The 12,639-nt window shown below is 43.2% G+C and overlaps 1 protein-coding gene across 1 annotated transcript in view; it reads left to right on the forward strand.

The window, feature by feature from the left end:
• Window positions 1–3,608: 3,608 nt before the first annotated feature.
• The window catches only part of znrf1 (zinc and ring finger 1), a 70,418-nt gene continuing 61,387 nt past the window's right edge, over window positions 3,609–12,639 (forward strand). Inside the window, exon 1 of the mRNA XM_047348961.1 lies at window positions 3,609–9,727. Within this exon, the coding sequence (XP_047204917.1) occupies window positions 9,334–9,727 (394 nt within the window). The 5' untranslated portion in view covers window positions 3,609–9,333. The remainder of the gene's footprint in view (window positions 9,728–12,639) is intronic.

Below are 12,639 nucleotides of genomic sequence, written 5' to 3' on the forward strand. Positions count from 1 at the left end.
GGCCTTGGACTTGATAAAGTTGTATCCTTTGCAGCTTTTCCTTCTACTTTACTTTCCATTAATTAATGCATACAACAGAGCAGGCACTTTATTTAGCCCTTGTAGAGGGTGTCAGTGAGTGCTGAACAACTCTCAAGTCAGCTGTCTTCCCTGTGGTTCTTTCTTAATTATTCTTTTGTAGTATTCATATTTTCTGGACAAAATGGACAAAAACTGTCGCTGGATATATACTAGAATAATCACTCAGATGTTGATCCAGAAATGATCATTTTCTGCTTGCAAGCTGGCAAGAATACCCATGTGTGTATTTTGATTTGTTAACCAATAATGCGGCACTGACAAAGATGCTGAAGTAAACTTTCCAGTTTGTGTTAAAGCAAAACCTCAGGAAAAACGTAAGGAGAAGCTTCAGCTCAGTATGATCTAGCTTTTACCGATACTGCAGTACTCTGCTCCGCCACATGGTGTCAGCATCGCAACCATTTCAGAATCAGAATCAGAAAAGCTTTATTGCCAAGTACGTTTTTGGACATACAAGGAATTTGTTTTGGCGTAGTCGGTGCAATACAGTAGAAATTAAACAGTATAAACATATCTACAATATAATATAAATATATGTGCACAGTTTTAAGTGAGTGAGAGTATGTATAGAGCAGTATAAGATGCAAGAGCAATACAACAGTGCAGGTGATCATTGTGTGAGTATGGCAGTGCAAGTAAAGCAGGAGACCATGCTGAGCGTTAATGTAACGCATAGAGTTACAGGTTACAAGTGTCCTGTCAGCAAAAATGGGGGGGGGGGGGGGGGGGGAGTGTCAGGGTGGTTTCCGGGTTTTGTTAACCAGGCTGGTGGCAGATGGGAAAAAACTGTTCTTGTGGCGTGAGGTTTTGGTCCGGATGGACCGCAGCCTCCTGCCAGAGGGGAGAGTCTCAAAGAGTCTGTGACCAGGGTGGGAGGGATCAGCCAGAATCTTCCCTGCCCGCTTCAGGGTCCTGGAGGTGTACAGTTCCTGGAGCGACAGTAGACTGCAGCCAATCACCTTCTCAGCAGACCGAATGACACGCTGCAGCCTGCCCTTATCCTTGGCTGTAGCAGCGGCGTACCAGATGGTGATGGAGGAGGTGAGGATGGACTCAATGATGGCTGTGTAGAAGTGCACCATCATAGTCTTTGGCAGGTTGAATTTCTTCAGCTGCCGCAGGAAGAACATCCTCTGCTGGGCTTTCTTGATGAGGGAGCTGATGTTTGGCTACCACTTGAGATCCTGGGAGATGATGGTTCCCAGGAAGCGGAAATATTCCACAGTGTCAATTGTGGAGTCACAGAGGGTGATGGGGGCAGGTGGGGCTGGGTTCTGCCTGAAGTCCACAACCATCTCTACTGTCTTTAGAGCGTTGAGCTCAAGGTTGTTCTGGCTGCACCAGTCCAACAGATGGTCCACCTCCCATCTGTACGCGGACTCGTCACCATCAGAGATGAGTTCGATCAGGGTGGTGTCGTCCGCAAACTTCAGAAGCTTGACAGACTGGTGACTGGAGGTGCAGCTGTTGGTGTACAGGGAGAAGAGCAGAGGAGAGAGAACACAGCCTTGGGGGGAACCGGTGCTGATGGTCAGGGAGTCAGAGACGTGCTTCCCCAGCCTCACGCGCTGCTTCCTGTCAGACAGGAAGTCAGTGATCCACCTGCAGGTGGAGTCGGGCACACTCAGCTGGGAGAGCTTCTACTGGAGCAGAGCTGGGATGATGGTGTTGAAGGCAGAGCTGAAATCCACAAACAGGATCCTGGCATAGGTTCCTGTGGAGTCCAGGTGCCGGAGGATGAAGTGAAGGGCTAGGTTGACTGCATCATCTACAGACCTGTTGGCTCTGTAGGCAAACTGCAGGGGGTCCAGGAGGGGGTCGGTGATGTCTTTTAGGTGTGAGAGCACAAGGCGCTCAAAGGACTTCATCACCACAGAGGTCAGGGCGCCGGGTCTGAAGTCATTAAGCCCTGTGGTCCTTGGCTTCTTGGGAACAGGGACGATGGTGGAGGACTTGAAGCAGGCTGGCACATGACATGTCTCTAGTGAGGTGTTAAAAATGTCCGTGAAGACTGGAGACAGCTGATCAGCGCAGTGCTTCAGGCTGGCTGGTGAGACAGAATCCGGACCAGCAGCTTTCCGGGGCTTCTGTCTCCTGAAGAGTTTGTTGACGTCCCTCTCCTGGATGGAAAGAGCCGTCCTCGGCGTGGGTAGGGGGCTGGTGGGGGGGACCTTCAGGGTGGGGGTTGGAGGTGCCAAGGCTCCTCTTGAGGTTGGGGAGGTGGGGATAGTGGGTTGTGCCTGCAGCTGTTGGGGGGCGTCGTGGGGGATGGTTGCAGGACTGTCCCTTTGTCTTTCAAAGCGGTAGTAGAACTCGTTCAGGTCGTTGGCGAGGCGTCGGTCGTTGATGGAGTGGGGGGCTTTCGGCTTGTAGTTGGTGATCTGCTTGAGCCCTTTCCAGACAGACGCAGAGTCGTTGGCTGAGAACTGGTTTTGGAGCTTCTCAGAGTACAGTCGTTTGGCCTCTTTCACTGCCTTGCCAAACTTGTACTTTGCCTCTCTGTATATGTCTTTGTCCCCACTCCTGAAGGCCTCTTCCTTATCCAGTCTTAACCTTCTGAGTTTAGCTGTGAACCAGGGTTTGTCGTTGTTGTAACTCACCCTGGTGCATGATGGTACACAGCTGTCCTCACAGAAGCTGATGTAGGAAGTCACAGCCTCTGTGTACTCGTCCAGACTGTTGGTAGTAGTCCTGAACACATCCCAGTCTGTACAGCCTAAACACGCCTGGAGATTCTCCACAGCCTCACTGCTCCACTTCCTTGACGTCCTCACAACAGGTTTGCAGAGCTTTAGTTTCTGCCTGTATGCAGGAATCAGGTGGACCATGATGTGGTCGGATTGGCCCAGTGCAGCACGTGGGACGGCGTGATAAGCGTCTCTGATGGTGGTGTAACAGTGATCCAGAATGTTGTCCTCTCTGGTCGGACATTTTATAAACTGTCTATATTTGGGGAGTTCGTGGGTCAGATTACCTTTGTTAAAGTCGCCAACGACGATAACTAAGGAGTCCGGGTTGGTCCGCTCCACACTCAGTATCTGGTCGGCGAGCATGCGCTGTGTGACCTGCACGTTAGCTTGCGGCGGGATGTAAACACCGACCAGGATGAACGAAGCGAACTCACGGGGGGAATAGAAAGGCTTACAGTTTATGATGAAGGTCTGGAGAACAGTGCTGCTGAATCACTGTCACGTCGTTGCACCAACCACTGTTGAGGTAAAAACAGATTCCTCCACCTTTCGCTTTGCCGGAGAGTTCCGTGTCTCTGTCCGCTCTGTAGAGCTGGAATCCTGCCAGCTGCAGCGCAGAGTCCGGTATTAATCCACACAGCCACGTCTCCGTGAAGCACAAAGCTGCCGATGAATAAAAGTCCCTGTTTTTCCCCAACAGCAGTTGTAGTTCCTCAATTTTGTTGGGAAGTGAGCGCACGTTAGAGAGAAATATTCCAGGTAACGGTGTTCGTAGTCCACGCTGGCGAAGACGTACCAGCACCCCAGCCCGTTTCCCTCTCTTCCGGCGTTTCACCGCGTGAACAAAGGTGAGCGGAACCTTTGACCAGGATGTCCAAAAATTACAGAGCAGTAGGCAGAAAAGTGGGAAATAACTCCTCTGGTGTAGCAGCCCTGATGTTCATGAGACAAATTTGAGACAAATTCCATCAGCCATGATGGACATAAAAGCCTATTCCTGCTGCACTGGTAACTTACATGTTGGTTCAGCTGCTAAATGGACATTAGGAAAGAGACAGTTGTTCTAAAACAAGAAGACAGAGCTCCGGGGCTGTTGTAAAATCTTTGTGGAATATTGAGTGTGTCTCAGTTTACAGACAGTTTGTTTTTATTACTGATATTGATCTGTAAAAGCTGTCAGCCCCTGTGCACACAGACATAGATCACTGAATGAATTGTCTTGATGAAGTCCAGGGATACAAATGTCTGCGTTAGAGATGTAAAATGCCCCAAATTGAGCATAGTGGCACAAATTTACCCAAAATGGACCCAACAGAAATTAATCACACAGAATCAACCACAGAGAGATCAACTACAAGAACAATCTATAAACTCAGTTAGAGAATAAATGTAATCTTTGATATGAAAGTGGATCAAAGGGTCTCCAAAAGAAATGAAATTATAGTTTATTAAGCTTGCCAAAGAAGATAGATAAATGACCTTAAAGTTTTTAAACATGCCACAATAAAAGTGGTCTAAAATGAGACCCCATATTCAACTGATGGAAGCAAGCTAAAAAAACATATACAAGAAACCCAAAGTTAGGATGTCAACAGCAGAGTGACAAAGAAGAAAAATGAACATAAAGTAATGAAATATGGTCCCACATATCAGCAAAATGATGACTAAAAACAAGAAATTGAGTCGGCATAAATGTTCAATCTGAGACAGAGGAATGTAAACTGTTTCCAGAATATTTATATTTTACATTTTATTTTCTTAAGATCAACCCTTTTTCAATCTGCAGTAATAAAACCACACAATAAATGAACGAATGAGGTTTTTATTTTGGTAGTTTATGGGAGTAAAAATATTAAACAGTCAATTATACTGTTACTAAGATAAAACGACAGAAAAAGGAAGCGGCTAGAGCCAAAGCTAATCAGTTCCTTACCTGCAGCAATTCACAAAAAAATTTGCCAAACAGAGAAAAGGAAACAAATGACTTCATCCACAATACATGATTTTTTTTAAGACTGTACATGTTGATATTCTGTCTGTCTTGAAAATAAATGACCTTGTCACTGAGCGCTGGTCCAGTTCTGTGAACTCCAACCAGAGGAAACTTTTCCTCCTTCTCCTACCCTACTCCCCAGAGATCAGGGTCACTCTCACTCTCTCTCTCTAGATACCTATTAATATGGATATAAATCTGCTGTGGCACATAAAATAGACAATAAAATATTTGCTGATTCATTATTGGAGCTACATGAAGGACTTTCAAAGTATTGCTTTGGACTTGAACTGACCATCCTGTGCCAGAGCTTTACAGTGTATTGTGTGGTGTGAGCTTTAAAAATTAGGAATTTGGACAAGTGAGGGGCAAAGGAAGAAGTGCTGCACAAAACAACTACCTCAAGCAAGTGAACAATATCTGTTTAGGTAACAAGTAGAATGCAGCAAAGTTCTTTTCGTTTCAAATATATTGTCAAACTGTGTTATATTTGATGTTTTTCGTAAAAGAAATAAAAATACATTCTTGGTACAGGGTTATAGTAACAAAGTGCCTAATGGCACAACACGGGTTCAACATTTGAGGTTAGGAGCATTTTTATGTCAGAATAATGTATAGGTCAGAATAAAATGGCTTAAACAAACAACCACTAACAACAAAACATTACTCTGAAATTGGTCAGAAAAACATTGAGAGACCTTTAGAAAACCTGAATAAACAGATAATACTAAGAAAGTAACTGAAGAATGATTTCTGCACCACACTGTTGCTGTCTTTCTCTGGCTGAATTTATGTTTTCTTTTTCTCTCATGCTCTTAAATTTATACGGGACCCTATTTGAGCGGATTGTGTTTGGTTTATTTGATTCTGTGAGTGTGATTACATGCCTGAGCAGCAGAGAGTGGACCATTTATAGGCCTGGTGTTGTTATGGCAGGACAGATTAACACCTTCTGTATGACAGTAAGGACTTTACAGTAGCTTACCTTATTGGGTTGGAAGACCTGGACAACTGCTTGAGACATGAATGTTGGGAAACACTCAGCCTCACACATGAAAACCAGAGGGGATGAGACCAAAGAATGTCCCACAAAACACATGAGCCAGGAAGTCAAGTAATTATGTGGAGAAAATTTTATTTTTAGGTGGAGAAAAAAAATATAGTCTGGTAACCAATCAATAAGCATCTGGAAAAGAAGACAAAAAAGTACAACCACAAATATCTGTATTTTATTTGCATTTCATTAAATAGGGCAAACAGTAAATTGCAAGTAGTGCAACCAATCTTTTTTACAAATAAAAAAAAGTGTGGTAAGGTTCAGTATGCATATGTATGCAGCCCTCTATACTCTGATACCCCTAAATTAAGCCTATTGCCAAAGGATGACCTTCAAAAGTCTCCCAATTATTAAACAGAGTCCATACATGTGTAATTGAATCTCAGTACAAATGCAGCTGCTCTGTGAAGGCCTTCGATATTTGTAAGAGAACAGTGATGAACAATGTCACGAAGACTGAGGAACACGGCAGGCAGGTAACAGATAAAGATGCAAAGAAGTATAAACCAGTGTTAGGTTAAAAAAGCAATACCCCATGCTTAGAACATCTAACAGAGCACTGTTTAATCTATCATGTGGGAATACAAAGAAAATGACACCACTTACAACTACCAAGACATGATAGTCCACCTAAACTGACAGGCTGGGTAAAGAGAGCAGTAATCATAGAAGCAGTTAAGAGGTGCATGGTATCTCTGGAGCTCCAGAGATCCACAGCTCAGGTTTGGAGAATCTGTCAACAAATCTGGCTTTTTTTGGAAAACTGGTAGGAAGAAAGCCATTATCAAAAAAAGGTGCTTAGAACTTCTGTTTGCAGTTTGTCACAAGCCATGCAGGGGACGCAGCAAAGATGTGGAAGAAGGTGCTGATGAGACCAAAATGAAACGGCTTGGCCTTCATGCAAAATACTACATCTGGCAGAAAACTAACAATGTGTCACCTCGAATACTCCTTCACTAAAGTGAAACTTGGTGGTGGCATCATCATGCTGTGGGGCAATTCTTTGCAAGCAGAAACAGGGAAGAAGGGTGGAGCTAAATACAGATCAAACCTGGGGGAAACCTATACTGAGGCAGCTTCTAGCAGGATACAAACCGAAACATACAACCAGAGTTACATTTGAATGGTTCAGATCAAAGTATTTTCAGCATTCAAATGGCCTAGTCAAATTCCACACCAAAATACATTTAAGAACCTGCGATAAGGTTTGAAATGTTAAAAAAAAAAGAACATTTCAATTTCTAGTTGTCCAAAGCTGAAATACCCCAAATGACATCTAAAGATGGTTTTATAAAGTATAAAAATGCACACTAGATTTTTCAGATTTTCAGATCATTTAAAATTCAGATAAAATACACTAAAGTATGTGATTGTAATTATAATGTGAAGTAACATGACAAAGGTTAATGTGTGTGAATACTTTTGCAAAGCCCTAAAATAATTGGCTATGGTTTGAGCTTCATAAATGCAATCACTTGTATTTATTGTCTGAAGACGTTGTCAATTTTTTCGGGGGAGATTTTCTTTTCTGGTCATTCAAATAAAAATAAAAAACTTTTGTTAGTTTACCATTTCTACCAGAAATGTACAGTCTGTATAGTAAATAAATCTGTTTGCTGCTGCATCAACATAACATTTTTTTGAGTTGTGAAGACTCAATAATTGTTCTGTATAATGAAATACTTGTTATCTGCAACCCTGTGGACAGTAATTATTCATGCACTAGAATGGGTATTAGCCCGTTAGATTAATTATTTTACAATAAAACTCCAGAGAAATGTTTACCAAAGAGTATGGGAAGTCTATGATTTCTTCACATTGTAGTTGTAAAGTCTTTTTAGATTATAACACCGGAATGTTCCCTGGATTAAAGTAATTAATACATACTGACTTTATGAAATAAGCAAAACTATAGAATAAATAAGTGAATCACAATAACATCAGCATAACTCAAAAAAACACAAAATTAATATCAACTTTCTTCCCCACTGATTCTCACTTAGATTCAGGTCTGAACTTTAACTAGGCCATTCTACCACATGAATCTACATTGATACAAGTATAGGTTTATTGTCGTGCTGGAAGCCAACCCAGCCTCAAGCCTTATGCAGCATCTGAAAGGTTTTCTTTCTTGGTTCTCAGTTGTTAGATATAAGGGAAAATTACTTTTCCACATAGGGCCAGGTGGGTTTGGATAGCTTTTTTCCCTTAATCAATGAAACCATTATTTGAAAAACACTTTTTATATTTATTCGGGTTATCTTTGTCTAATACTAAAATTTAATTCATGATCTGAAACATTTAAGTGTGGCATGAAGCAAATAAGGGGAAAAATACTACAAAACAATAATAAAAGTCTTGAAATTATGTTAGGGATTCTGTTATTGATGAACCACCCCACGTTTTTAATGGGCCCCATCTGGCCACCCCATTGAGAACTTGGTGGCGCCTCGAAATTACCCCTAATACATTTGAACTTGTTGACTTAACAGGAAACTGTTTCAATTGGGGATGTTACAAGGATTTGTGCAGGGAGAACAAAGCAAACTGCATTTCTTATCACTTTCTTCTATCAAAGACTGATGCACAAGAGCATAAACCAGTTCACCTTCAGCTACCTGCTGGCCTCACTATACCAGTCACAGGTTATCCTGAAATGCCCCCTGTCTGATCCAGCAGATCAGACCCCCCACACGCAGAAAAATCCGGGCCAATCCCATACTGAGGAATTAAAACAAAGTGTCGCTGCACCGTCTCTCGGTGTGTCTGCTGTGTTTATGATCCGAGCTTGCGCACTGAGCGCGTCCATTGTCTAGCCAGCGGCAGCGGCGGCGGCGGCGGTGAGGAGCGGAGAGGAGCGCCCGATCTGAGCGCAGGGGAGCGGCTTCACTGTGACCCCGATCTCCGGGGAGGGGGATAGGAGGAGGAGGAAAAGTGTCTTCTGGTTGGAGCTCACCGGACCGGACCAGCGCACGGTGACGACGTCATTTATTTCCAAGACAGACCGTCTTTTATTTTTTCTGGCTGTCAGACAGACAGCAACAGTTGTCACGATGTCTGAGATCAGATGAGTGGAGAGCGGCGGAGTAAAGACTGCGGCGCTCCTGTGATCCGGGCCGGTCGGGGTTGATTCAGCCGTCTGAAGCAGCTGGGACAGCGCCGGGGAGCGGCGTGCATCTGTTTAACCTTGCAGGGATTTGGTTCGGCTCGGCATCCACCCCTTTGGTTGTATTTATTATAATTATATTAAAATAATTTGTCTGCGGTGAGGTGAATCTTAGCGTCAACTGGCTCATGTTCCGCTCAGCAGGGAAACGGGCTGTTGCGTCTGCAGAGAGTCAGAGCTGACGAGTCTGCTGAGACACACCGACAGACAAGCAGGGAGACAGGCACGCAGGCCAAGAGACAGACAGGAGGGAAGGGGGGCACAGCCTGTTTGGGCTCTCTCGACCCCTTTTCGGATCGAGCAACCCAGAACCCCCACCCACCCACCCATTTTTCTCCAGTTTTGGATGGGGGGAAAGCAGAGCACAGCAGGGCGGCCCCGGGGTGCTTTTCCCGGCGTCTCTTCGGATGACAGCGCGGTGCCACCCTCGGCCCACTTTGGTCACTACCGGCCGAGCGGCACCATGGGCCTGCGGAGCCGCTCGGTGAGCTCCGTGGCCGGCATGGGCATCGACCACAGCTCCTCCGTGCCCTTCGGCTTCTACACCCCCAGAGGGACGGACTCGGACCGAGCCGGGGGGGGGTCGGGGGGCACTACGGCCGCCTCCCACGGAACCGGCTACCAGGACACTGGGGGCGGCGGGCATCACACCGACGGGGTGCTCTATTTGGGGTCCAGGGGGTCGCTGGCTGACACCTTACCTCTGCATATTGCACCCCGCTGGTTCAGCGCGCATAGCGGTAAGATCTGCCGCACAAACACACACAGACACGCACACAACCAGCTGGCTTGATTACAAGTGTGGCAACAGAAAGTTTTTACGTGGGTTCCTAGATGAGGTTCACAGAAAATGTTTGGGTGGCACACAAACACTGAGTTTCATATTAGAATTATTAGAGAGTGACCATAAAATAATAATGATTAAAAGTAAAGTCATTACGAATAGAAAATAAAAATAATACTGTCTTGGCATTTAGGGGATAGGAATGTGAATTCTGAAATACTTCATTATAGTAAAGGAAAAAATGACAGACAGTAAAAGATTAAAAATAAACATGTCTTAAACGCATATTTATAAAAAAATGTGCATAAACTGCCTCAGTCAGGTATGGTTGGAGATGTGGCCATTACCCACTTCTCCCTGATAACATACAACTTATTACAAGCAGGGGCTGCCTACGAAGTGTTTAAAGGAGAGGGGGGGGGGGGGGGGTCAGATGGGAGCCACTTAAGAATCTTTTAGAGTCTTATACTCTCATCATAAATTACATAAAATAAAAAATATAAATACATAATAATATTTGTCTTAAATAGGGTGATGAGGGATCAGCATAAATGGAGAAAAACAGCCGACCAAGTAAAAAAAAAAGTGACTTGTCTTCCCTTCTCTTAAATTCATGTTTAAAAATGGAAGCTGCAAATAAAATGCGAATTTATGGATTAGAAACTAGCCACCGTTGACCCCTCCAACCCACCCTATTCCATCCCCTTGGAGGCGCCACTCTGCCAGACATTCCCAAGCACCTACAATTTATCTACCTACTGCTGAATAACACCAATGTGGCACGATAACATTTCTCACCAGTAAAGGAACTTCAGCCATAGGATTCACTGAGAAGTCTGCTTCTTCTTGCATCTAAATGACACATATTTTGATGACACATATTTTGTTCCTTCTGCAGATTTAGTCTGAAAGTGAAACTACTAAAACACCCACATTAATGCACTGTTTATAGGTCATATTTAAGGGTCTGACTGTCACCACTGCACCATCTGCATAGGTCATTCCATGTTGTGTGAAATGACACTAATAAGCCTGTTGCCAAATCTGGCTGAGTCAATTAGCTGTGCGATTAGAGTGGAAGGAGGGGGGAGAGGGAAGGAGGAGGACGAGGCTGGAGAACTGAGGGTTGAAAGCGTTGTTCCCGCTCGCTAATCTTCAGCTCACTTATCTCCACAATATGGCTCTGTTTTTGAGTGAACACACCTGTGCAAACACAAATAAAGGCCTGCACATGCACAGGGTAACCCATCAGCTTACCTTACTGGTAGGTGGATATCAGCTGATCCCTAAACATAAAGTTCCTTGCGGAGGTATCTTAAAAATTCGTTCTGTTACAACCAACAATGTCATTGTATTTTGTTGGGATTTTATGTGATAGAGCAACAGAAAGTGGGGTATAATGGTGAAGCAGAAGGAAAATTGTACATGTTTTTAAAAATGTTTTACATAAAAAAAAAATGGTGTGCACATTTTTTCAGCCTCCTTTAATGTATATAAAAATCCAGTGCAAAACATTTTCTTTAGAAGTCACATAACTAGTAAATAGGATCCACCTTTGTGTAATTTATTCTTAGTATATAGCCAGCTCTTCTGTGAAGGCCTTGGGGTTTGTCTGAGAACATTAGTGAACAAACAGCATCATGAAGAGCAGGGAACACAGCAGATAGATCAAGGATAAAGATGTGGAGAAAGTTAAAGCAAAATAAAGTTATTAAACAATATCCCAAGCTTTGAACTTTTCACAGAGCTCTGTTCAATCCATCATCAGTTTTAAAACATTAATTAGAGAACAGGCCAAGAGCTCCAATGTGTCTCAGGAGAAGAGTGGCAGGAAGAAAGCTGCTGTTGAAAGAAAGCCATAAGAAGTAATCAACTGCAAACATGTGGTAAAAGATGCCCCGTTTAGATTAGATGACATTTTTTTACACCTAAAATCTATTTTTGGCAGAAAACCAACACTGAATATTACTGTACATGCACCACCGGTGTGGTGAAACATGGTGGTGGCAGTGGGATGCTTTTCTTCTGTGGGACAAACCAGCTGATGGCTGGCGCTAAATACAGGTGAATTATGAAAGAAAATTTAGTGGCTGCATCATACTTAAAACTGAAGCAGAGGGTTCACTTTCCAGCAAAATAACATCCCTAAACATTCAGGCTGAGCTATAAGGCTCAGATCAGAGCATAATTCATTTGTTAGAAGGGCCCAGTCAAAGTCTGGGCCTAAGTCCAGTTGAGAATTCGTCACTAGACTTGAAAACTGATGTTCACAGATGTTTTCCATTTAATCTGCCTTATTGACAAAGAAGAATGGCCAATGATGCATATCTCAAGTTGGTAGAAAAATACTCCAAAGCAGCTGGAGGTGCAGTTAAAGCAGATTTTTATTTGTTATTTATTTAGAGATCAGTCTCATATGATTTTCCTTCCACCTCACAATTATGTACTACTTTTTGTTGGTCTTTCTTATAAAATGCCAATAAAATACGTTGAAGTTTGTGGTTGTATTGCAAAACCTGGTGAAAACATTCAAGAGAAATGAATCAAAGAACCGGCACACTTTTTGTCTTTTATGTAATAAAGAAAAAAATTGAGAAATAATAAAATTAAATTTGATCCAAATTAGCATCCGTAGGTAAGACCTCAAAGAAGCTATAGCTGATCCAACTTAAATATATATGTGTTAATAAATAGTTTGATTTGGTACAAAGGAAACAACTGACGCTGTAAAAACTGTTAAAAATAAATTAGTTCAGTATGAACTAAAATCATGGTCACAGATGTACAAGTTAAGGTCACATGATGCAGAATCTGGCCTCCATCAGTGGTGCAAATTTTCCAAGAAATTTGCATGTAATCAAATTAGTT

This window comes from Girardinichthys multiradiatus, chromosome 2 (genome assembly GCF_021462225.1).
Source record: "Girardinichthys multiradiatus isolate DD_20200921_A chromosome 2, DD_fGirMul_XY1, whole genome shotgun sequence".
NCBI classification, from domain to species: Eukaryota; Metazoa; Chordata; class Actinopteri; order Cyprinodontiformes; family Goodeidae; genus Girardinichthys; species Girardinichthys multiradiatus.